Source organism: Callorhinchus milii, unplaced genomic scaffold (genome assembly GCF_018977255.1).
Source record: "Callorhinchus milii isolate IMCB2004 unplaced genomic scaffold, IMCB_Cmil_1.0 Scaffold21, whole genome shotgun sequence".
NCBI lineage: Eukaryota > Metazoa > Chordata > Chondrichthyes > Chimaeriformes > Callorhinchidae > Callorhinchus > Callorhinchus milii.
The window spans coordinates 5,573,831-5,600,569 of record NW_024704762.1 but is presented as its reverse complement, the minus strand read 5'-3'; the positions used below and the strand labels follow the sequence as shown (position 1 = coordinate 5,600,569).

Sequence of the window (26,739 nt, the reverse complement as noted above, 5' to 3'; positions counted from 1 at the left end):
AATAATAATCTTAATCCTTGTATTTGACATAGATGAGACGTCTCAAAGCGCTTCACAGAATATACTATAAAGTGGATTAACTGTGGGCGAAACCCGGCAGCCAATTGCACGCAGCAGTTTCTCACAGTCGGGCATTGAGTGACCAAATTATTATTATTTTTCTCTAAAATAGATTTGAGGAAAATGCGTTTCCTCAAATCTATTTTTGAATGATGGTTTTTAGAAATAAGGAGATGGAAAATAATAATCCTTGCATTAGAATTTCACATCAGGGCAATCTCTTGAAGCTTCACAGGGCTCACTGCAAAGCGGAACCATGGAAAGTTACGACACAGAAGAAGGCCATTTGGCCCACCATGGCTGTGCCAACTCCATCAAGAGCAATCCTTTCAGGCCCTTGCTGTTTGCAAATTGGCTGCCAAGTTCATCTACAAATACATAGTCCTCACAATTTGCAGTAAAATCCTATCAAGTGCATCGAGACGTCTGAATGATGTGATAAGGCTCTACATCAAATGCAAGGATTATTATTTCAGAGTGTCCTGAACGTAGGAAATTGTTGAATTCCATTTTAACTTTGAAGTTAGTTTCCTGTTGTTCCTAAAAGAAACTTAAAGAAATCCAGCTTCAAAATGAAGGCCTGCATTTAAGAAATGAGACATTGTACTGAGGTCCTGTCTGTCTGTTAAAGATCCCATGGCACTATTCGAAAAGAGAAGTGAGTTTTTTTCCCAGTGTCCTGGTCAAAAGATCCCCAGATAGAATTGGTCATTCATCTCACTACTTACTGCTCAGTAAACATAGGCATGTGGAGTCAGCAAACCTGCCTGAGGGTTTGCTTCGCCTAGGAATTTAAATCTTCTCACTTACGGGGTGAGCACTCTAACCAGGGATTCCTTAATTATTATTATAGTATCAGAGCGTAAGAAATGAACAGCACGGGTCGTTTTTTTTACTGGCCACAGGCTAAATAGAAGGTGTGATAGAAACAGTTTGTACCTTGGTTTCTGGTCACACTGACTCCTGTGAATCCAGAATTAGACGTGAAAGCTTAGGTTTGGTGGTTTCTACGATCTCCGTTTTACAATTTTTATTATTGTTTCACCAGCGTCTGGTTAATTCTTTGATCTGCAGAATCATTACTAATTCAAATTAGAAATTTCAGGTTATTTATAGCAGTGAGGCTTCTACAGCAAGGATTTTTGAGGAATGTTATTCACCTCCTAAAGGTAGAAACGGCTGGCATCGGCAGAGAGGGTTGAGTATTGTGTACTTAGTTGGAAACAAAACGGTTACTGGGCTTCAGAGAATCTTCAAACAATTCAGTTATAATAATAACAATAATAATCCTTGCATCTTCTAGACATCTCAAAGCGCTTCACAGAATAGACTGTAAAGTGAACTGACTGTATGTGTGTGGGCGAAATGCGGCGGCCAATTGCGCACAGCAGCGTCCCACTGGTTTGAAATGACCAATTTATTATTGTTTTTTTGAGGGATTAATAGCAGGCGCGCGGAATAAGGAGACTTGCTCAAGGTTTCACCCTGCTGGGAATCGAACCCACGTCTCTCGCTTGCAAAGCGAGTGCTCTAACCACTGAGCTACAGGACTCCAGTTCTTCGAAGCTGAACATTCCTTGAAATCCTCCACAGAAATTGGCAGTTCACTTCTTTGCTGTTTCTGGGAACGTTACTGTGCGCAAATCAAACAGTCACTGCACTTCCCAAAATCTTTGTGAGGAGCTCTGAGCTATTACCAATGCAATGAGGTGCTATATCAAATCATAGAATCATAGAACTATACAGCACAGATGGAGGCCATTCGGCCCATCGTGTCTATGCCGGCTCTTTGAAAAGAGCTATCCAATTCAATCCCACTCCCCCGCTCTCTCCCCATAGCCCTGCAAACTTGTCCTCCCCAAATGGAAGGATTATAAGTAGTAATTGTATTCAACAAATATATCTGTAAGCTGACTCTGGTGCATAAGTAATAATAATAAAAGCACAGAATATACTGTAAAATGAATTGACCGTGTATTTTGTGGGCGAAATGCGGCAGCCGATTGCGCGCAGCAAACGTAGCGTTAGTTCAGTGTCACTTTTATAATTTAATTTATTTCTGACAAGTAAACCTTTCTCTGAAGCTATAGGGTGCTCTGGAACCTCATGCATTTGAGACAATGAAAAAATACACAAAGATTATTCACACTAGTATATAAAACCAACAATCCTATTGGCCGAATATATGAATGTTGAAGTGAAAATTCTTACCATCTTAGTCTCTTTTAAACAGCCCTCGTCTTGTTTATATTTAGTTTGATTTACCCTTCAATGGCATTACGTGGATATTACATGACGGGTAGACCATAGATCAAGGTGTGATGGATGTTCTATTTCCCACCAGAAGGTTAGCTACCAGAATAAGTTCACATTGAATTTACTTTGCTTCTGATAAGTGGTCGGAAGTAAACGAAAAGTGCCCAAACATTCATTCCTGTTCACACGGGCCTTCAATAAATAACACGTAAAACCATCTTAAATGATCAAAACATTTTGTTTGTGTGTGAGAATGGTGCTACAAGAGCCGTACATTACAACAGAGCAAAGCTGTGCCCTATCCTTGTTTTGCCACTTAAAATAACTTGTTTTAGAAGGCGATTTCAGATATTGGAGGGGAGCAGATTAGGGTTCTGTATCGTTACTGCAGTCGTTATGCTTCTGCTGAGATGCATGGTGTTCTATGGAAACTGCAGGTATTGTGCATTAAAATATATGTATGTGTGACTGACCAGATCTCAGCTCATCTGGCCACAAACCCATTGAAGTCATCGTTTGACAGTGGCTGGTGAAACCACCCATTTCCCGGTGAACAGCATACATATTGCTCAGTAACTAGACAAGAGAAAAAAAACCTGCCACAACTTTGATCGCTTGCAGTTTGTTTTTTTGAAATGAGTCTTAAGTGGAATGTAGAATAGCATTGAACGCATTGTATCGTAAAAGAACTTCTCTTCCCTTTTATTCTTAAAATCCGTCTTAGAACGGATAATTGCTATCGAGTCTGCACTTGTTGACCAGCGTCCCATTTGCAACAGAAAGGTCCCATAATAACAGCAACAATAATGATTCGCTTTTATATAGATTTATATAAATAATATCTCAGAGCCCTTGACAGTGACAGAGGCCAGAGACAGAGCTGATCTCTTGATAGAAAGGGTCGCTTGCTGGGAAAGGCAACCTGCTCTTGTCAAATTGTGTCATTTGAATTTACAGCATTCACCTGAACAAGCAGAGAGGACTTTAGTAGGACATAATAATAATATAATAATAATATATGTGTCAAATAAAGAGGACCTCCAACAACACAGCACTCAGAGTGTCCCAAAGTGTCTGCCTCAACCACGAATTCAGGTCCAATCGCAGGGAATGAGCCAACAACATTCTAACTACAGAGTATAGAGTATAAAAAAAAATAATAATAATCCTTGCATTGGATATAGCACTTTTCACATCTTCTAGACGTCTCAAAACGTTTCACAGAATATACTGTGAAGTGAATTGACTGTATATTTGTGGGCGAAACTCGGCAGCCAATTGTTCAAGCTTTGTCTTAGAAAGCTATATATTTTTCATGGATATAACACGGAATCTCCTTTACATTGTCATTCCATTAGCTAACGATAAATATACATTTCTGTTCATAGGCCGTTCAGATATTATATATCGATTACCTGGATTTGCAGACCCTGTATTAGCTAATTCTTTTTTAACGTGATACCAATTTGGGCAAAACTGAGGAATCAGAGGAGTGTAGCAAAGATCGTACAAAGAGAGACAGAAGGATTGGATGTGCACATGGGCTGATAACTGGCAAATTAAATTTAATAATAATAATCTTTGCATTTGATATAGAGCTTTATCACGTCTTCGAGACGTCTCATAGTGTTTCACAGAATATACTGTAAAGTGAATTGACTTTATATTTTGTGGGCGGCAGCCAATTGCGCACAGCAGTGTCCCACAAACAGCCGTGGATCGAGTGACCAAATTATTTTTATTTATTTTGGAGAAATTATTACCCTCGGAAAGTGATCCGCCAATTGACTAACAAGCGGGTTCCTGCTTAATACAAGGTAAACAGAGGGGTGTGGATTAAGGAAACTTGCCCAACATTTCGCGCAGCCGGGAATTAAACCCAAGTCTTCTCGCTTGCGGTGTGAGTGTTCTGAGCGCTGAGCTACAGGACTCCACAAAAGAACGTACAAAAACCTATCGCAGAATTAAAGCCACATTAAAAAAAATTGCCAAATTCTAGATGCTTTAAAATGCTGTATAAATAGATAGATAGAGTAACTTGAGACCTGCGTGGGATTTCTCTCCATTTATGGGAGGGAGTGAAAAATATCCCAGAGACGTGACTCTTTTTTACAGAACTTCCAATGTATCTTGGAACTAAACATGTGTGCTTAATTTTAGATATGTTTCAATACACCACCTCACGCCTTTGTATAGAAAATACTCAAAGCATCGACAGTTATTTGCCTCACCCAATATGGAAGATGTAGTTATCAATAGAATATTCAATGAACCACAAAGTAACATGTGTATATTACTCACATCTAAACTCGTGCTTTGTGTGGGGTGAACTAATTGAACTCCAAACCCACATATAAACTGCAGCACATCCTGAAAACACCTCCCCCAAGGATGTCATCATGTTGCTATGTGGTAGAAATGAATGAAATATTATAGAGCCATAAAAATTAACCGTACGGAAAAAAAACTTTCAGTCCCAGTACCGTCCACAAAACATACAGTTAATTCACTTTAAAGTATATTTTGCGAAGCGCTTTGAGAAGTCTAGAAGACGTGATAAGGTGTTATATCAAATACAAGGATTATTATTGTTATTATTATCAGTGCTGGCTCTTTCAATCCCACTTACCTGCTGTTTCATTGTGCCCCTGCAAACTATTCCTTTTTAGATATCTATCAAGTTCCCAAAAGGAATAACTTCAGTAACCTTTGCATTTGATATAGCGCCTTCTCTCGTCGTTGAGTCATCTAAAAGCGCTTCGCAGAACATAATAATAATCCCTCCAAAACAAAAAAAACAATAATTGGTCATTTTCAATCCATGATTGTTTGTGGGACGCTGCTGTGCGCAATTGGCTGCCGCCAAATATACGGTCAGTTCACTTTACAGTATATTCTATGAAGCGCTAGAAGACATGAATAGCGCTATATCAAATGCAAGGATTATTATTATTGCATACTGTAACGTGGGGTAACTGTGTATTTTGGTGGGTGCAATGTGGCAGCCAATCGCACACAGCAGTGTCCCCTGCTCCAACCAGGAATCAAACCCAAGCCCTCTCACTTGCAAGTCAAGTGCTAAAATGCTCTGGGTACCCATAACTGTGAATATTCATAACTCGTCAAGAAATAATGACATGGAAATAATTCACAGGATTTTACTGTAAAATGTAGCAATTGTGTATTTTCTAGGCAGGTACTGCAGCTGAAATGCCCCAATTTTATTTGAGGGGACTGTTGGGCAGGACACAGGAAGAAACTTCCTTATTATTATTATTATGATTCTCTTTTCGAATCGTGCCATGGGATCTTTAACATCCGCCTGAATAGTTAGACGGGGTCTCGGTTTAACATCTCATCTGGAGGGATTGTAGATATTTTGCGATGTGCGTGAATGCATTTATATCTGATACTCACTGTCTGCAAATTAAATGACTGTTTGCACGTGCAACTTTAAAAGTCTGTCGTGGAAAGGAAGCATTGAAACAATGGTTGGCTGTTTCATAATGTGTTCCATTTGTTAATTAACACAAAGAGCACATCATGAGATACCACAGACTTTACCAGAAAGACATACTATAGTCAGAAAAGCAGACAAATGGCAAGATATTATTCTGCTGCTGCCTTGTCATACACATAACTTTACAGCTCACAGTTTTGGTTTTGTTATTATATGGCATTTTAATACAGTTTTGCAGTCTAGAAAGGTTTGGAAACCTAACAGCTCTTCAGCACAGATAAGTACCACGGTGCGTTTTAGGTCACAAACTAGAGGACCCGGGTTTGATTCCCAGGCAGAGCAAAATCTGAGGCAAGTTTCTTTACTCCACGCGCCTCTGTTTATCTAGCAGTAAGTGTGAATCCAGTTGTTCGTCGATTTGCAAATTACTTTTCGGGGGTCATAATCCCTCAGAAAAAAAAGCATTTTTGTCATTCAATTCCCGATTGTTTGTGTGGACACTGCTGGCTGCAATTGGCCTCCAATTTTCACCCACAAATTACACACTTTACAATATATTCTGTGAAGTGTTTTAAGATATCCAGTAATACCAATTACACATGCAGCACTACTAAGTCTGAGTAAAAACTGATTACGCATCCTGCACATGTAGTAACCCTGCATGACAAAGCCCCAAAGGGTAGGGTGGTTCCAGCTAGACAAGTAGTGTGAAGCTTGCCAGTTATCAGTGTGCTCTCAATAGCAAGTTGGTTAATTACTCTCTGGGTAAAGAAATAAATTGTGGTATCCTGAAATTGAAATCTGCGTCTTCGTGTTCTGAGTTTACTTTCTCAATCAAGATAGCAATACCGGACAACTAGACAGGAAGGATAGGAAGAATAAACACTGATTAAGATATTCAAAAGAGAGAGAAAGAGGTAGATTCTTGTTAAGTAAGGATACGGAGATGGAGAAATGGAATTAAAGGCATGCCTTAGAGTTAATTGCAAAGCCAACAGGATGGAAGTCCTTGCACTTATTCCTTATGCTGCAATCAGGAATTATCTGACTTAACTCAGAGACTTAATATAAAGTCAAGGGTTAGCGTCTTAGAGGGCTGAAAAGACAGCATCTTGAAATCTATCAACCTAATGGGCATTCTTCACGAAATACTGTCGAAAAGCATTCCAAAAATGTACACAAGATACAACCACAATTCATATTTATACAGTGCCTTGCACATCAGGAGGACGTCTCAAAGCGCTTTAACACAAACTGACTGGGGAGGCCGAGCTGGGAGCGGAGGGCATCAAGTGGACTGAAAGTGCCGTCAAAACATTTTGAAGGTGGCGAGGGACAAGGTGGAGGGATTCCAGGATGGCGTTGTGGAGCGCAGAGGCAAAAGAGCTGAAAGCTGTCTCACTGATGACAAGGACGGATCAGGCTTGGGACAAGGAGCGGGCAGTTTGTTGAGTTGGAGGGAGCGGGCAGTGCGGAAGGGCATAGCATTTCTAAAGTTATAAGCTTTGAACCGCACTTACCTATTGCCAGGAACTGAGGGAGGCACATGACGGTGTTTGTGGTAGTTACGTTAAGTGTTGGATTACTCACTGAGTGCTAGTGGTGATTTTGATCTTGCTCACATGATGTGATATTGTAATGATTAATTTTGACCATCACACTCAGAAGCTGGATGATTCAGTGTTGCACCTATCACATCTTTGATTGTGCGATACTGACAGATAGTGTTTATTTCAATAATACCACGTACAAGTGGGTTGATCATAGTGGTCCGTTTTAGTCATGAATTTTCTGTGAATTTTGTGTATTGGAATGTAGACTGTGAGTGCCTTTGTTGGTTTCTGCCACCCCTGTTTGTTAGAATTGGAGGGGATGTGGTTTGAAGCTGAATGGAAGTTCTCATTTGGTAATATTCCAAACAACCTCAATGTTATTTATCCTCACAGCCAAGATGTCAACCTGGCTCAATTGGTAGCACTCGTGCCTATGAGTCAGAAGGTTGTGGGTTCAAGCCCCACGTCGGGACTTTGAGGTCAGTCTAGGCTGGGGGGGAAGTGTTTCATTGTCAGAAATGTTGCCTTTGATTAAGGCCAATTCGCACAATCCAATGTCCCACTAACAGCCATGAAGTCAATGACTGATTTGGAATTGTTGTCCAGGACACCAGGAAACACTTCCTTCTCTTTATAAACAGTGCTGTGGGATCTTTAACATCCACCTGAACAGGCACAGATGGGACCTCAGTTTAAAGTCTCGTCTGAAGGTTGCCCCCGCCAACAATGCAGAGCTCCCCCAGCATTACACCGAGCCTAGACTTGTGCGTCCAAAGTGGCCGACATGGGACTTGAACCGGCAGAGAGTGCTACCAACTGAGCCAGGCTGCCACAATTAAATGGACCACACGTCATCTGTCTGTTCTGTAATTTCCATCTGTAATGGTAGCCACTTGTTGATACAAAGCCCTGATCATTTTAATGGTACTTGTCCAGCTGGAGCCTTGGGTGGGTGACCTGTTAGGACCTTGGCTTGCGGGAACCAAGGACGTCTCCAAATCTCAAGGATGACCCGGGAAACGCATTGGGTTACAGCAATGTCTTTTTGTCCTCATCACAATGCCTTCTGACAACAACAACAAAATTACATTTATAGAGCGCCCTTCACGTCGGGAGAACCTTCCAAAGCGCTGAACAGTCAGGGGTTGGGACCCGAGGAGGGGTAGTGCAGGGGTGAGGGAAGGTAGAGAGGTGGGAGGGTGACCAAAGGCACGATCAAAGAGAACCTGTTTCACCTCTTGGAAAGTATTGCTTGCCTCCACTCGCCCAGGAGGAAACATTTAGACATTGTACTCATTCTATCAACCCCCAAAAGTGGACCATGTATTTTTGTGTCACCTGAGTAAGCAATAAAGGATATCATACCACACATTTGTCAGTGGACACTGCCCTGGCACATTGCGGCATTGCGGTATTGCAGTTCTGGTAAAGAGATGGGACTTTGAATCTTTTAACAAATTACATTTGTATAGTGTCTTGTATCGTGTCATCAGGAGGACATCCCAGCACACAAACCCATCAGCAGAGGAGTTAACTGTGAATTGCAATGTTATTTGGTGCAGGATGTCCGTTATAGGAAGGGTAACCAGCAAAACACATTCTTGTGGTTTAATAAGTAATGGTTATGATGGCAGACTAATGCAATGATCTGCAGTTGACACACAGTTCAGAGTTACACTGACAGACTGGTCAATAAATGAACCCACCAACAGGGTAGAATTTTCCATTACATAACAACTAACACTGGTGACAATTATCACATGGCAGGTTGCAGTTTTCACTCACATCATTATTATTTCTAAGAAGCCTCTTGTGAGTTACCTTATCAAATGCCCTCTGGAAATGCATATACAGAACACCATTAATAAAATCTATGCTGGCTATGAATGCCTTTCCAAGTATTTTTTAAATTAACCTTTAATATTTTTTTCCGAATAATAAGACTGTAGACAGACAAGCCACAGCTTATCATTAGTCATGATGTGATCCGAATAGCTGACTACATAACAGTGGATTTGATGCAATTTCTAATTTAATATAACAATTTAATGCATCATTAATTCATTGTCGTAAATACAAGTCAGCGTTGGATATATTTATTTATTTATTTTAAAAATTAACATTTTACCAGGACTATTCACTAACTCGTGCAAGTTCAGGACTAGCAGTTCTGATGAAAGACAATACATTGTGCAGCTCATTTGTGGGATTTCAGATTGAATTTTGGTGGCACAGAAGATGAGATCAATTACTTGAAAAAACAGTTGCATTTGTATAGAGCCTTTCACGTCAGGAAGGCATCACAAGGCACTTAACCAATTCTGATCAAAGTCCCGTTGGTTGATGAATGACGTGTTTAAATTTTCTAGGTTTAAAGTCGCAATAAGCTTTCATAGCTATTGACTACAGAAGCTCTTAATGATAGAAAATACGTAGATTGCTTCGGCAGATAAATGTATCTTCAGCTCTTATCTGCTGCATCGTCGGCTGCTGCCAGCTGCTGAGTCAACTTATAGTAGTAGTCGCGCATTTTATCCTCAACGTGAACAAATCCAGGTCGTTCTTCCCACCTGTGAAGGAAAACACAGTGGAACACATTGTAAACATTTCAGCTTTGTCAAAGAAATTGAGGGGCATTGCCGTGCGTAAATTGGCTGCAGGGTTCGCTTATAACATACAATCATTTAGACTTTACGGTAAAAATCTGTGAAGGGATTTGAGACGTCCTCCTGATGTGAAAGGCACTATATAAATATAAACTATCTTGTATTGTAAAATGACCAAAGCATCCCTCCAGAGTCTAGATTTACTCTTGTTGATACAGTATTTCAGAACCCCCAAAATTTGGCAAACTCTTAAAGGCAACGTTCATTTTGAAGCTGGTTTGCTGTAAGTTTTTTTCAAGAAAAAAAGTCAAAGTTAAGACTGAGTGCAACGATTTACCATATTCTTGACATTCTGAATATGCTGCATAAATAGAATAAATATCCCAAACAGAATCTATTGATTATTCAGAACTCAACCAGTTAATCAGCAGAACAGAGTAGAAAAGGATTTAACGCAGTAAATGAAAAAGTTTAAGTGCACAGGTAAAACTTGCTGGTGTAGATCTGTATATTTTAGGGGTACATTTGACACTCTTAGAGAGTGTTTACATTGCTTGATAATAATAATAATAATCCTTGCATTTGATATAATAATAATATTATTGCATTTGATATAGTCTTATCATGTCTTTGAGACGTCTCAAAGTGTTTCACAGACTACACTGTGAAGCGAATTGACTGTATATTTTGTGAGCGAAATGTGGCAGCCAATTGTGCTCAGCAATGTCCTACAAATAGTTGTGGATTGAGTGAACAAACTATTGATTGGTGCTGATGATCAGAGCTATGCATTGCCTTCCAATGACCACACAGTATCTATATCTTCCTGTGTGAGCTGCTGCAACCTGGTGGTATCAATTTAGGCTGGAATCATTACCCCTACAGCGTTCTTTTTTTGTTCTTTTCATTGAATTTGAAAGAATGGAGCACAGCAAAATGAATTACAGCGAAGATGTCAGGTGTAGAATTTTGTAGAAACTTATTTTTACTGGAAGTTTTTTTTTCATACAGCCGAGCAAATAAACTGGCTAAAAGCCATTGCTGTAGCTTCAGCATCTCTGCCACCACAAAAGTCTGCTAAAAATAACCATTTATGAAGTGAGACATATTCTTGAAGCAGCACTGCCATACGGCTATTGAACGTACTGCATACCACTGAGAAACACTCGCACATCAGACCCATGACACATTCCACACCAACACACTCCACTGTCACACATTTTCTGACACCTCATTTGGGAAAAAAAAATGTATTGAAATGGTTTGGCTGTGATCTTGTCTAAGACACTAACGATACGGGTTGGGGGCAGGGCAATTATTTTTTTCTTGAGAGCCGAATTCTTAAAAAAATGTGCTGGATCCTTGTCAGTTGGGTAACGGACTTTTTCGGACCCAGGAATAATAATAATATTAACAAAGAAACATCCCACAAACAGCCATGAATAGGGTAAGAAGCCAGCTGGTCAATGCCGGAAGCTGGTTTTTTCGTATTGTGTTACCAGTCTTGTGTGGATCCACAATACACCCGCGAACCTGAGTTAAACCAGGCCGGTTTGAACGGGTTGCCTTGTATGTGGACAGGAACTTCACATTTTCCAGGTTGTCACGCACCCGTTGATCTGAATGGGGCTATCAGTGAACCCTTTGGCCTTACCACAACAACACAAACAACTTGGGTCTATATAGCGCCCTCTCATGCGGGGCAGCTTCTCCGAGCGCTTACTTGTAAATCCAGCACTCCTGCATGAGCTTGTGCATCTCCTCTGGGCATTCGTTGGGACGCTCCAATCGCCCGCCTTGTTCAATGAACGAAACGACATCTGGACCTTTCATTTTCTGCAAAAACAGAGCAGATTTTAATCCTTCCTGTTGTCTTAAACAGGGTCCGCCCATCAGTGTGTATCAGTAAAGTATTTCTGCCTAATGTTGAAGGAAATCACACAATTAATCACAATCGCCTCGCCCATACCCTCACAGTCACAGTAACAACGTTTGCATTGTTCAAAGTGCACCTTATCACGTCTTGCAAGGACAGGTTGCATAAACTTGGTCTGTATACCCTGGAGTTCAGAAGGTTGAGGGGTGATCTAATCTAGCTGCTAAAAATGGTAAAGGAACTTGATGGGGTAGATATAGAGAGACTATTTCCTCTGATGAGGGAATCCATAATCTTAAAGTACGGGTTAGGCCGGTTAGGAGTGAAAGTAGAAGCAGATTTTTCCACACAGAGGATGCCTGGACCCCCAAAAGGGTCAAGTGGAATTTTCAAGACTGAGGTCAATAGATATTTGTGAGGTAAGGGTATCAAGGGAAGTGGAGAAAAGGTGGGCAAATGGAGTTGATGTACAGATCAGCCATGATCTAATGGAACGGCAGAACAGGCTCGAGGGGCTGAATGGCCTCCTCCTATTCCTATGTTCACAGAATTCTACTCTTTCAATACAACACAGTAAAATCCTGTGATGAGAGGGCTTAACGACGTGAAGAGGCACAATATCAAATGCAAGGCTTATTAAGGATTAAATATGACACTTTCTGCTTCGACTACGGATTCAGGCAGTGAGTTCCAAATTCTCACCACCCTGTCTGTGAAGAGGTTCCTCCCTTACGGAGAAAATCATGTCCTCATCAAAGTGACGTCTAGGTTCATGTGCCGGAATATTCCAGAAACCATTAGCCGCCTAAGTGCCGTGTATCGCCAACAAAAAATACGCAGTTAATTCACTTTACAGTCTATTCTGTGAAACGCTTTGAGACGAAGACGTGATAAGGCGCTGTATCAAATGCAAGGATTATTACAATTATTATTATAAACACAAAATGGGATATAAGGGGCAAGAGCCCCTACTGAAGATATGTGAAGAAAAATAAGAAAATAAGTAACTTCAAAAGACTGGAAATTACTGCGAGTAAAATTTAGAGCACCAAAATAAATCTAGAGTTATTTATTGATTTATCTCCAGTTGTAATCTATAGAGTTACTGCACTCAAAATGACTAGCTAAATGTACAATAGTGGCTCAGAGTCTGGATACCCATGACTAATGTCTCTTGGAAGGGACAAGGTGAGATATTGGGGGTGGAGGGGGGGAGCAAGATACATCCTGTGATGTTAATCTCTCATGATACATTTTCATAATTAGAAAGTCACAATTAGGCCCTTTCTATTCTGAGTGGAAATACTAATCCTTGCAGTTAACACAGCGCTATCACATCGCCAACACTTCTCAAAGCACTTTACAGGATTTCTACTGCGAAGCGGAGTGATTGTCTATTTTGTCGGCAAATGCTTCAGACAATTTGCGCACAACAGCGTTTCACAAACAGCCACAAAGTGAATGACCAATTTTCTCTGCCGTATTGTTAGTGACCACCCGAACAGGCAGACGGGACTCTTAGTTTAACATCTCATCCGTAGGACGACACCTTGGACAATGCAGAGCGCCCCCGGCTCTTTACCTCTGAGTCAGAAAGTTGTGGGTTCAAGCTCCGAGTTAAAACGTTGAACTCACTGTCTCGACAGACACTCCCACACAGGGTGTGTGCTGTATCGTTAGAGATTCTGTCCTTTGGGCGAGACGTTAAACCTAGTTGTTCGGGTGGACCTTAAGGAGTTCCGTGATTACTCAAAAAAGAGACGAAATTTCTCCCTGTATATCACGAAATTATCTGAACCTCTGAATACGTTAAGTGAGCGAATTTGCAGGACACCATACCAGCCTTTTTAACCAGTTTAAAAAACGACCACCAAAGATGGCAACCTTTACTGCTGCGTGCCATACAGTATCGACCAGCCTGTTTTGTTCAACCACAGGAAACCTGCACAGTGTCACCCGATCCGCGTAACATCAAATGTGTCCGTATAACATCATCAAATGGTCTGTATAACAGGCCAGTGGGTATGTCTGCTCTACCTTTCAGCTGCAGGTGAATTGACTTCAGACCTATTTGCTGCGAGGAATAGAGAGTGCTGTAAATAACATCGCGGGACATGTTTGCTGAATGCTTTTGTGTGCAGCAAGACCGAAGTTGGTTCAAAAAGAAACATGACTTTCATGTGGACAGAGCAGGCAACCTCGGCTGTTAATTATCTTTTCCATTGTGGAAACGGCCTCTTTCTAAATGTGTAGCGCTGATTTGATTCTGTTTCAACTTTTTTTGTCTGCCACCCACCGCTAAATAGCCTTATTGTGCAGTCGTGCCTTTAGCACTTGGCCAGCCTGGACAGAGATAACCTCAGGTGCAAACTATCGCAATGCAGCAAGCTGTCATTTTAAACTGAAAAGTTGGTTCATTCAATCGATTTGAATCTGCGCACGTGACAGCACATTTGCAATTACGAGGTGAAGATGGTGAGCAGTGTTATGTTAATTGACTCACTTTTAATTAAAAAAAAACACAAAAATGGCATCAGCCTTTCTCAGTTGTACAGCTCTTTCCCCTGAATCATTAGGTTGTGGGACTTTTAACCTCACAAATAAGCTGACACTCCAATGCAGTGCTGGAGGGAGAGTTACTTTTGTTGGAGGGGCCGTCTTTTGGTGGAGACCGAGGTCCTATCAACCTGCTCTGTCTTTCAGATCGGACGCTAAAGATCCCACGGCAATACTTGAAAAGAGAAGAGAGTTTCTTCCAATGTCCTGGTCAACAATCCCCCAAATTCCCTTCAGTCATTCACTTCATTGCTGTACGCAAACCGGCTGCCACATTCACTTACAATACAGACCGTCACTGTGCCTTACAGTAAATCTTGTAAAGTGCTTTGATCCATCTCAATGATGTGAGAAGGCGCTATATCGTGTGTAACAATTATCTATTAAAGGGTGTGGGGAAATGGAGGCCAAATGGGACTCAATGAATAGCTCATTCTGAGAGCCAGTATTGACACGATGGGCTGAATGGCCTCCTTCTGTGCTGTAAATCACTATTCACCCACAAGTACACAGTCAATTCACTTTACAGGATTTTCTGTGAAGCGCTTTCAGACGTCTAGAAAATGTGAAAAGCGCTGTATCAAATGCAAGGATTATTATTATTATTACGGTTCTGTGATGGAGAAAAAAGTAAACGTGATAAATAATGCCTCGCAACTACTGCAACCAGAATATGACGTGACCATTACCTTGTATGGCTTTTGCCCAAAACTGAATGCTTCCCACATTGTCACGCCAAAGCTCCAGACGTCAGCCTTGCTGGAAAACTTGCGGAAATTGATGCACTCCGGGGCATACCACTTCACAGGCCATTTTCCGGCTGTTCGAGCCTAAGGTCAAAACAACAGCAAAGTCTCAATGAAAAACAGTTCAACGGGACTCTCCAAAAACTCAGTCAAGAGGTTCTCTGTTTTAGTTTGGCGACAGGACACATAGAGTGAGTTGGTGACAGGTTCTCCTCTGTTATCTGGGACGATACAATTAGAATACATTAGAATATACAGTACAGAAACAGGCCATTCAGCCCAACTGGTCTATGCCGGTGTTTATGCTCCACATGAGCCTCTTCCAGCCCGTCTTCAACTAAGCCTTCAAGCTTAGAATAACCTTTGGACTAATTAGAATATTAGTCCTTGTATTTGGTACAGCACTTTTCACGTCGAGAGATCGTCCCAAAGTGCTTCACGGGAATCTACTGTGAAGTGGAGTGATTGTATTTGTCAGCAAACGGGGGGCAGCCCAATTGCGCACAGCAACGTCCCACGAACAGCCATGAAAAGAATGATCAGTTTTATTTGGGGGCTTGTTGGCGAAACTCCCTTTTCTTTTCAAGTAGTGCCAAGGGATCGTTTACATCCACTCAAATAGGCAGACGGGACCTCGGATTCCACATTTCAATTGGCCTCAGGGCCACTGATTTAAATGGTGGGGTAGGAGAAGTGACAGGTGACACATGATGTGATAATTATCACTGGTTAGATTTGTCCTGGTGATGGCCCAGTCCTCACAACTTTGGCTGGTGGGTTCAAGGCCCAACATTGGTCTTATCCAGAGGCTGCTGTGTATTTGATGAAAAGATTTACCTTGTAGTAATTATCATCAGCACCTATCGCTTTGGACAATCCAAAATCACTAATCTTGGCATAATGTTGATGGACAATGAGCACATTTCTTGCAGCGAGATCCCTGTGCACAAAGTTCTTTTGCTCCAGGTACTTCATGCCCTCAGACACCTGGAAGAGTAGCTCCACGATGTTGTCCACAGAAATCTGGTCTCTGGGGAGGAAATATACCACGTTTAAAAATAACAATCATTTTTACTTTGATATAAGGCATTTTACCTCGTGAGAACTCCTCAAGGCGCTTTCAAGAATTTTACTGCCGATTTGCACGCTGCCCCTGTTTGTCCCACAAACAGCCATGATCTAAACGACTGATTATATCTGAGGGATTGTTGCCTGCGTCACTGGCAGAAACTCCCTTCTCTTTTCAAATAGTGCCACAGGAACCTCAAAGTCCATCTGAGCAGGCAGACGGGACCTCGGTTTTAACATCTCACCTGAAAACCAACACCTCTGACAAAAATAATAATAATAATCCTTGCATTTGATGTAGCGGCTTATCACGTCTTCAAGACGTCTCAAAGCGCTTCACAGAATATACTGTAAAGTGAACTGACAATGTTATGCTTGCCGGAGCATTGCATTGGAGCGTCAGCCTTAATCCTGACTCACGTGCAAGAGTTCTGCAGGCAAGTTCCAAACGAACAACTAGGTAATAATTTTCTGACGGGTCATATTGAGGGGATGACTCACTTTTTACTGGACAGGAATTTATTGAGAGGTCCTCCCGATGCCATCTCCATCACCAACATCAGGTGCTCTGCGTCGCACACACCAATTAAACGCACAATGTACGGATGATCCAATTGCTGCATAAACTGCGCCTCTTTCATCAGTTCATCCTTCAGTGACTTCTCGTTGTCGTTTTTCAGCACTTTAATGGCGACATCGATATGCTTCCTGGAGAGAAAACACAACAACGATCGATTACGCTAACAAATAAGGCTCCTTCTGTAATGTCCAAACCACCTCTGGTTCTTTTGCGATCGCACATGAGCTGAGCAACCCTCTCTTTTTCACTTTCTCAGTCACTATCCATCTCTTATCTTGGTTCAGCCACAAAATATAGAGTCGCTAGACTTCAGTAATAATAACAATAATCTTTGTATTTGATATAGTGCCTTATCATGAGACGTCTCAAAGCGCTTCACAGAATATAGTGTAACGTGGATTGACTGTATATTTTGTGGGCGAAATGTGGGCAATTAGCACAGTAAATGCTGAGCCAGGCTGATGCTATATAGTAATTTCATCTTCTCCTTAGTAATTAAACTGAATTTGCTGTCTTCTTTCTTCCCTTCCTGAGTACTGTACGCACAAGTTAGCCAAGACCAAAGCCTAATAACTTTGTAGATAAGTTAACTAGATCAATATAGGAGGATTTAAACTGTGACAGAGGTATAAAACAAGTAGTCGCTTAGAAGATTATGAAGAGATAACTGGGAATAAAATTCACCCAAATCTAGATTTATTCTATCTCTCTGTAGAGTAGCATTGGAAAGGATCCAGAATTTGGCAAATTGTTGAATTCAGTCTTTGAAGCTGTTTTTCTTGGACTCTTAATAGAAACACTTTTTTGAGATTAAGCCATATTTAAGAATATGCCAAATTTTGGATGTTCTAAAATGCTGGAGCGAGGTGGAATTTCTCCCCGATGATAATGTACAAATAGATTATTTGAACTGTTCAGCCATGATTTCATAGAATGGTGGAACAGGCTCGAGGGGCTGAATGGCCTCCTCCTGTTTCTATGTTTCTATGAGTGGGCAAAGAGAGAGAAGAAGAGCTTAAGATAATCAGGGCGCTGGGAATTTGGAATATTCTGCCACAAAGACTGTGATGGAAGCAGAGTCGAGACCTTCCTTTCAAAAGGGAATTAGTGAGAAGACTATTAAAGGGTATATGGACAATGGAACTAAATTAAGTGACTCACGTACCACGTGGAAAACAAAATACAGCGTGGAAAAAAAAACATAGACTGGACCAACTGGGGCTGAAATATTCAATGAGTCGCCTGTCTTAAGGTGGGATGTGTTTACACAAAAGCAACAGCAGCTCACAAGTCTCCCACACATACGGTAACACTATGGTGTGAGCTTAGCCTAGACAGTGAATGATAGTGGGCTGTTGGACCACAAGCATCATTTTGCCTTCAGCCAACAAACACATATTGCAACGCTTCCATCTGAGATCAGTGTACACTTATCAGGAAAGTAAACCTCTTTCCCCCTTTCTGGCCCAGAGATGCTGCAGGCAAGTGAAGCATCCCCATCGCGCTCTGACTGAAATGTCAGCACTCAGTTTTTTGGGGGGTTTGTTTGATTGTTTTTGATCAGTCGGGTGCCTGACACATGCGAAAACCCATCACCATGCTTAAGAGTATCCAAACCAAGCTGTGTCAAGGCTTGGGGACCCCAGAGTGTGCATTGGGGTACTGCTGGAGTCCAACCAGCGCTGAGTATAAATTGCCAAAGTACCGACTCGGTACAAAGCTGGGTGGAAATTGCATCCTTTGTTGGTTACACATACTGGACCATCAAAGGTAACTTCCCTGGTTTCGTGGAGGGTGGGGGGAGCGGTGGGAGGTGATAAGCGAGGTCTCTCTGGTGTTGAGCTGGCTCCAAGGTGACGTGTCTGGCAATGGAATGTCAGAAATGAATCAATCTTCCGCATATCTGCAATTCTCCAATGGATTATTAATGGCAGTCCAGTCAGCTTGGAGGAGCAGGTTGGTCACTCCGGACAGGGATTCTACCTACTCCCCTCCTGTTAGTCCTACATGTCAAAGCCCTACTGAGAAGAGTGGTCCTAACTGGACAAGTAGTGGACAGCTTGCCAGACAATGCTAACAAGGGCAAGCAATGTAGCTTTTAGCTGGCTAAACTCCAGCAATAGCCCAACGCACACTCTTGAGTTCACAAGCATCGAGCTCTTGCCAACCTTCTTCTGATACGTTCCAGGATTGTACAAGCAGAGTGCACACTCCATATATATGCAAGGATTATCCATGCAGAGGAGGCATGGGTATGTAGAACTTAAGCATGTCGCTGAACCCTATTTGTCAGACCAATGACCAATAAACAAGTCATTTTTATGAGTGCTAGATACAAGGTGCGGATGTGAATTATTTTTCCGACAGGTAATTGGAGTTGAGATACAGATCCGCCATGATCTAATAGGACGGCAGAACAAGCTTGAGGGGCTCAATGGCCTACTCCTGTTCCCATGTTCCTACTTACTTTGGCAACTTATAAACTCCTTTTTTCACAGAGCCAAAGTTGCCAGATCCCAGCTCCAATTCGTCTATCATCAGGTTTTCTCGCAGGAGGTAGAGCTTCATCTCTTTCGGGTCACTGTAGATGCTTCCAAACACGTTGGAATCCATGGGTAGAGGAACCCTACCTGCAAAGAAGAATTTGTCAATTACATAAGAAAACAAACAGGCCATTTAACCCTATAAACTTATTCCTATTTCAGTGCAACAACAAGTTACATTTGTATAGCGCCTCTCACATCAGGAGGATGTCCCAAGGCACTGGGTAGACCACACCGGAGATGGTGGTTGGGATCAGGAGGGGTGGAGGGTAGGGGAGGGTTAGGGTTAGGAGGGTGACCGAAGGCACGGTCGAAGCGGAGGGTCTTGAGATGGGTCTTGAAGGAGGCAAGGGAGGGGGCAAGGCGGAGGGACCGTGGGATGGAATTCCAGAGGTCGGGGGCAGACAGGCTGAAGGCCTACCTGCCAATCATTGATCACCAAATTCCAGATTTCGAGTCCAGCATCGAAGGACTCGACTCAACTGAACCTGCAGCCGTTGTTTGGGACTGGGATTGGTTTCCAAGTTCCATTACAAACCGTAAATTACTATACACTCAGAAGCTTCCAATTTGATACCCCGCAGTCTACTTCCCATTAGGTGTAGTGACTGTGAAGATATTTTATTTATAATATTAATAATAATAATACTTTCATTTGATATAGCGCTTTGTCACGTCTTCAAGACGTCTCGAAGCACTTCTCAGAGTATACTGCAAACTGAATTAACTGTGTATTTTGTGGGAGAAAGGTGGCAGCCATTTGCGCACAGCAGTGTCCCACAAACAGTCGTGGATTGAGTGACCAACATTTTTTTTAAAATATATATAATATATATGCATACATGCATATTTATAAAAGCAGATTATCAAAGTCACTCCCCACAGCAGAAGATGGGGATATCAATTCTTAGGAACTGATGGTTTGTGGTGAAATACTCTGGGCATGTCCTCTCCAAAATATCACCCAACCAATCATTTTAATCTTCAGTAGGAAGTTCATTATCTTTTTTCTGGGTACCAGCGCAAACGGCAAACATCTAGATGTCTATCACTCACTTTTAGACAGTCATTAGCTCAGACGCACAGAGCTCGATGGTGAGTGTTAAGAAACTTACCTTTAACCGGGTCTGGTGTGTATCCATCAGCATTGATGTTAAGGGCCACAACACTTAGTCTCTGAAAATCAGACCGAGTTTCATTAATATTCTTATTCCTGTGCTTCTGAAACAGCAAACTGTTTCTTTAATGAGTACAGGGTTTTGGCCTCAACCAGCCTTCCTGATACAACAACAACAACAACTTGCATTTATATAGCGCCCCTCATGCAGGGTAGGGTCCCAGAGAGCTTGACAGTGGCAGAGCACGCCCCCGAGCCATGGAGAGGGGGAGGTGACCATAGGCACGGTCAAATAGGAAGGTAATCAGCCTTGATCTGAAGATGGGGAAGGAAGGGGCAAGGCAGAGGGATAGAGGAAGAGTGCTCTAGAGTTTGGGGATGTAGTGATAGCTACAATGGTGGAACGATAGTGATAATCCATTCCTGATGTTAATTAACTTCTATTTAAATAAATGCTTCCTGGTGTCTGCCAAAAACTTATCTGAGCTTGTAGCTTCTTATTCTACTAACTCCCTGGAGTATCTGAAAGTATTTTTTCCAGGTTTATCTGTCAAGCATTACACATACCTCAAATGAGTTCCCTTGTTTTAACGTAAAGAGTGCTCGGTTAGGGATTAGTATGGCTAATTCAGTTGAGTTTAGATGCCCAGATGTCACAGTCAAGCTATAATAGTGCTCAGATCAGGCCACACTTTGAGAGCACCTCATACAGTTCTGGTCACCATGGACATAAGGCAGCTTCCTAGGCTCTAGTGACAGTGTAGAGGAGAGCTATGAGGATAATAAAATAATAATAATCCAGCGCCTTATCATGTCTTTAAGATGTCTCAAAGCGCTTTACAGGGTATACTGTAAAGTGAATTGTCTGCGTATTTTGTGGGCGAAACGCGGCAGCCAATTGCTCACAGCAGCGTCCCACAAACAGTCGTGGATTGAGTGACCAAATTAGATGAAAGAACTGCAGAAATGACTGCACTACCTTCAGTCGAGAGAGAAGACATCTCAGAGGGGACCTTTTCAAGGTTATAACATTTTAAGGGGGAATTGAAAAATAAACCCAAAACGATAATTTAAGACGTGTCAAGCCAGAGGAACAGAGCATATGAAATTAGCGATGCACAGGGCAATTTCAGAACAGACGGAACAAGTGGAGAATGAAGCATGTGGCCCAAAAGCAAGATTTTTTTTAAAAAAAGGTACATTTTTGGAGAGTTTTGAAGATAGGGTAAGAGAACGGAAGTGTGTCATCTACAAAACCAACTATGTTGCATTGAATCTACATCATATCTGAATACCAGGAATGGTTTTGACCAAACTAACCACCCTGGCTGCTTCCAAAAATCTAACTCTAATAAAAATACGATTTCTAAATGGAGGAACGTGCCAAGGCATGCGATCTTCAATGCATTGTGGATTAAATTTTGGGTTATGTTTAACTCAATAGCCCAAACTAAACCCCACTTCCAAATCGAGACATACGAAAACTGTACGATGTAAAACATAGAGGAGTTGACCACATCAAACCATAGTTTTAAAGTGATACTTACATTAGGAGGAAGTGAGGGAGGTCTCAGTGAATCTGTGAAACACAAGCGAGTTAAAATGAATAACCTTGGCACCTTTTATGCTCCTGTGTGTGTGTTTTTTTAAAAAAAGAAAGCAAAAACTCTTTTAAAAATGTTAGGTTGAAATCCAATTCTGTTCGATCTTTTTTGACACAAAAGCTTTGCATCTATGGAGCGGTTTGTCTCGTTTTATGATCACATCAAATCTGTTGGCTCGAGTAATCCTTTAATTTTATTATAGCACCTCATCACGTCTTTGAGACGTCTCAAAGCGCTTCACAGAATATACTGGGTGTTATGTGGGCGAAACACAGCAGCCAATTGCGCCCGAAAGGCCTGTTTCTGGCAGTGGAATGACTGACAGCAGAATCTTTTAAATACCAAATCACAGGCTCATGTCTGCGTCCCATCACTTTATGGAATATCGTTATATTCCCAAAGTTGGTTAGACGCAGTGGTTGAGATTTTGACTCTTGAGACAAAGGCATTGCGTAACATTCCTTTTCTATGTTTCATGCGAACAACTTTTAGATCTTTTTCTTGGGAGACAGCTCACCATTCCAGGGAATTGACTCTATTTAACTCGCTTTACTCTTATTTTCTTTGCACTTAGCACGGAATATGACAAAGTCTTTGCTTCGGAGCCTGTTTCCTCAAAGTTTTTTGAATACGTACGACAAACTGGCTTCAAAGGCTAAGACAGAACTCAAAAACATTGCTGAATACTGGCCGCACCGAAACGTGGAACAACCCATGATGTGTTAATTATTCCATCACATTTAGCATCACCTATGGGTTTTTTTTCCAACCTACTTAAATTTGCTGTTCAGCAGTACTTTTTTGTGCGATCAGGTCAGAGGACAGGAAATCACAAAATGTGATTCCTACTTCATGGCTCCTTATCACACAACCTTTACACACACACTTCGCTGAAGGTTGATGGCTGATAAAGAGTCACAAGTTTCCCATGCACCGATGTCAGTCAAGCTCACTGAGCATCGGTTCGGTTCCACAAGTGACCACAAAGCGAGTTTGTGAGCATTGTGCATTACATTGTATTCACGCAGAGATGTTTCACATTCACAAGGCGGGGGGGGGGACTTGAGCAAAAACAAGTCACACAAAATGGGGGGCGGTCGGGGGGGAGGAATCGAACCTCTGAGCTACAGGACTCCACTGAGATCAATTACAGCTCCCATCTGTTGCCCCGTTAGGCTCAGCTGAGCAGCGGGGATCAATCACACAACCTCTTGGTCTGGATGTTGCAGTGCTTCTTAGGTGGTACTTTTATCAACCAGGCCATTGAGTAAACCCAACAAAAGCAGTTTGAGAACCTCCAAGAAATACTAAATAGTTGTTCAGAATTCTCTCAAGGCTCTGCAGATGAATTGTTTCACCACATCACACGAGATATTCCTCCCCCACCTTCAGTCTGACTGGTAATCATCACTGTAGTTTAACCGTAATTCTACCAATTGAAGTAGGTGGACTGAGGTCTCGAATGCAGTCACCGCAAACAGTCTTAATGCATAACTCACCAGGGTGGCTCGGGCTGTTGCAGGTTTCACGAAGAGTAAAGACAACTCCATCAGGCTTGAGCTTCAAATATTCCACCAGCTTTAAAACACAGAACAGAAATGACGAATTTTTTTTTTTTTAAAATTTAACGTGGCAGTTTGTTTAGTCTGCAAAGGTTCTTATTAAAGCACAAAAAATATATAAAACGTGCCCTCTGACCACCCCCTACCAAAAACAAAGGACAGGTGAATTTAGTTGACATTTAAAATGGAATTAGGGGTGAATGTCCATAGTTTTTGATATTTTTAATTGTGTTAATACGGCCAATGTGGTCATCCCTCAACCGACTGTATTCAGGAGCGATGACCGGGGCAGAAATCTCACCCTGTGGCGGGGAGAGGCAGGGTGGGGGGGAGGTGGCTGTAAGTACGGTCCGAAGAAGAAGGTTTTCAGGTGGAACTTGAAAAAGGGGAGACAGGGGGCAAGGCGGAGGGATTGAGGGAGAGTGTTCCAGAATTTCAGAACGTAGTATCCTAGTTTCATGCTAATTGGCTTGGACTCTCCTTTGTTCTCCATGAAGCTCTGAGTACAAGTGCAATGGTCTCCACGTCTCTCTGAGGAGCCCGTTCATGCCTTACCCTTCGATGTGACAAGCCCCCTGCTTGTGAGTTTGAAGAGTAAGTAAGTGTGATTTACCTGCCAGAGAGTATCGAACTTTGATCCCTCCGGAATAGAAAACTTTCCCGACTTATCCATGTCTATTTTGTAATGGTAAACTGTCTTGCCATAGATCATAGAAAGTGCGTATGTTCCTGGCGTATTTCGCTCCCTGAGTCTGGAACAAAAGAAAACAAATACTATTTCTTAGATGAAATTACCATAATCATTGCATTTGATATATTTGGGCTTATCACTATGAATTAGTCTACTCTTTCCCCAAATTCTTGCATTCAAGTTAATTCCCTATTTGTGATCTTGCGGTTTTTATTTTCATCAGATAGGCACTTATACACATTTCCGCAGGTGACCTAAAGAGAACCACTCTGTGTTATAGTCACAATGAAGCCTGATATCCAATTGACACCACAATTGAAGATTTTATAATGAATCATTGTCTTTAACTTATTACAACACAACCTGCGACTAATACTCTCCAGAATTAAGTAAGCAGGGAGCCAGTGAGCATTCCATAGGGAAATTTCCATGCGTAGGTACCATACGCATGTGGAGCTTCCAGCCTGGTTGGGATATTTTTAAGAGTGTCCATGGGTTTCCATGTGTGTCAGACACCTGGTTCACCAAATAGAAATTGATTCATTGAACCAGAAATTGGCATGTTGTGCAATGCCAGAATTATTGTTATAATTATTGTAATAATAAGCCTTGCATTTGATATAGTGCCTTATCATGTCATTGCGCGCAGTAATGTCCTACAAACAGACATGAATCGAATGACCAATTTTATTTGGGGGATTGTTGGCCAGGACATCGGGAGAAACTCCCTTCTCTTTTCGAACAGGGCCATGGAATCGTTAACATCAAAACTGAACAACAAATAGGACCTCGGTTTAACATCTAATCCGAAGAACAGCACCTCCAACAATGCAACACCCCCGCAGCACTGTATTGGAGCGTCAGCTTAGATGATGTGATTCCAAGTCCGAACGTGGGGCTTGAACCCACAACCTTGTGACTCAGAGGCGAGAGCACTACCACTGAGCCAGGCTGACACACAATGCAGTAGACCAACCTGCTCTTAGCGGATTAATGGATTATCATTCCTCTTTACACTTTAGTTTAAGACAAAAACAACCCTTAAAATATCAAGGAAAGGTTTCCAGAACTTACAGAAATTTCCCATCTGTCTGGTTATTGGAGTATAATAGTTGTTCTGCATTTGACCGAGAGATGGAACCATGGTACCAGGGCATCTTCTCATGGGCAGTGGTTGCAATTAGTTTCTCTAACTGTGGAGCTTGAGTGATAATTGCTTGTTCCAGATCCTCGCCCTGCAAATCAGAGAAGCATAGAAAGAGGAATAGGCCATTCAGCCCCTTGAGCCTGTTCCGCCATTCTATAAGATCATGGCTGATCTGTACCTCAACTTCAATTGCCCGCCCTCGCCCTATATCCCTTAATATCCTGACCTAACAAATAGCTATCCACCTCAGTCTTGAAGACGAAATAGAAGAGAACACAGAGAATCCCAATCCCAGGCAAACAGCACATTTTTATAGTATTACAAAATGCAGCAACTTTAATGTCGCGAGGATGTCTCAACGCACTTTACCAGGATTTTACTGTAGAATGTAGTGACAAGTATAGTGACCGTGAATTTGAAGGCAATTGTTAGTCAGGACACTGGGAGAAACTCCTTTCTCTTTTCATACTGCCCCACGGGTTCTTTAAAGTCCGCCTGAACAGCCAAACAGGACCTCAGTTTAACGTTTCATCTGAAGGATGGCACCTCTGACAGTTCAGCGCTCATTCAATACTGCATTAGAGCGTCAGGCGAGATCGCGAGCTCACGTAGAATGAATTAAATTCAACCCAGTTTCATTCATTTCCATATATAAGTACTGCGATTCAGAATTTTTCTATAATAATTCCGTAAGTTGATAGATCAGGGTACTTGCAAATAAATGTTGAATGTTTACATGGTATTGATCGGTCATAGATTAAGTGTCCGGTATCAGACAATCAATTATTGAAAGGATATGACAAATATCTATCAACTTGCTATGATATCTATCAATGGCTAGCGTATCTCAACCCCTTGTCCCCTTTGTTATCTGTACCATCTCGTACCTCCCCATTCAACATGTATTCCCTTCTGCAAGTTTAATATCCAAATGTGCAACTCATGCTTTGTCTCGTTTAACAGTACCTGCCCATTCGCTTTAATAATAATAATGATCCTTGCATTTGATATAGCGCTTTTCACGTCGGGAGGACGTCCCAAAGCGCTTCACAGAACACACTGTAAAGTGAATTGACTGTATATTTGTGGGCGAAAGCGGCAGCCAATTCGGCACAGCATTGTCCCACAAACCGTCGTAGATTGAAAATGACCAATTTATTATTGTTTTTGGTTTTGGAGGGATTATTATTAGGCTCTGTGTGGAGTAAGGAAACTTGCCCAAGGTTTCGCCCTCTGCCTGGAATTGAACTCAGGTCTCTCGCTTGCAAAGCGAGTGCTCTAACCACTGAGCTACAGGACTTCACAAATAATCAG

At 41.8% G+C, this 26,739-nt stretch overlaps 1 protein-coding gene across 1 annotated transcript in view; it reads right to left on the bottom strand.

The window, feature by feature from the left end:
• Positions 1-9,411: 9,411 nt before the first annotated feature.
• The window catches only part of LOC103183477 (tyrosine-protein kinase ZAP-70), a 42,099-nt gene continuing 24,771 nt past the window's right edge, over positions 9,412-26,739 (bottom strand). The window contains exons 3-13 of the mRNA XM_007900985.2: positions 25,353-25,513; positions 24,201-24,339; positions 23,525-23,603; positions 21,969-22,000; positions 20,420-20,480; positions 19,229-19,391; positions 16,683-16,889; positions 15,951-16,143; positions 15,057-15,197; positions 11,659-11,771; positions 9,412-9,899 (exon numbers count right to left, since the gene is read on the bottom strand). Coding sequence (XP_007899176.1) covers positions 9,791-9,899; positions 11,659-11,771; positions 15,057-15,197; positions 15,951-16,143; positions 16,683-16,889; positions 19,229-19,391; positions 20,420-20,480; positions 21,969-22,000; positions 23,525-23,603; positions 24,201-24,339; positions 25,353-25,513 — 1,398 coding nt within the window. The 3' untranslated portion in view covers positions 9,412-9,790. The remainder of the gene's footprint in view (positions 9,900-11,658; positions 11,772-15,056; positions 15,198-15,950; positions 16,144-16,682; positions 16,890-19,228; positions 19,392-20,419; positions 20,481-21,968; positions 22,001-23,524; positions 23,604-24,200; positions 24,340-25,352; positions 25,514-26,739) is intronic.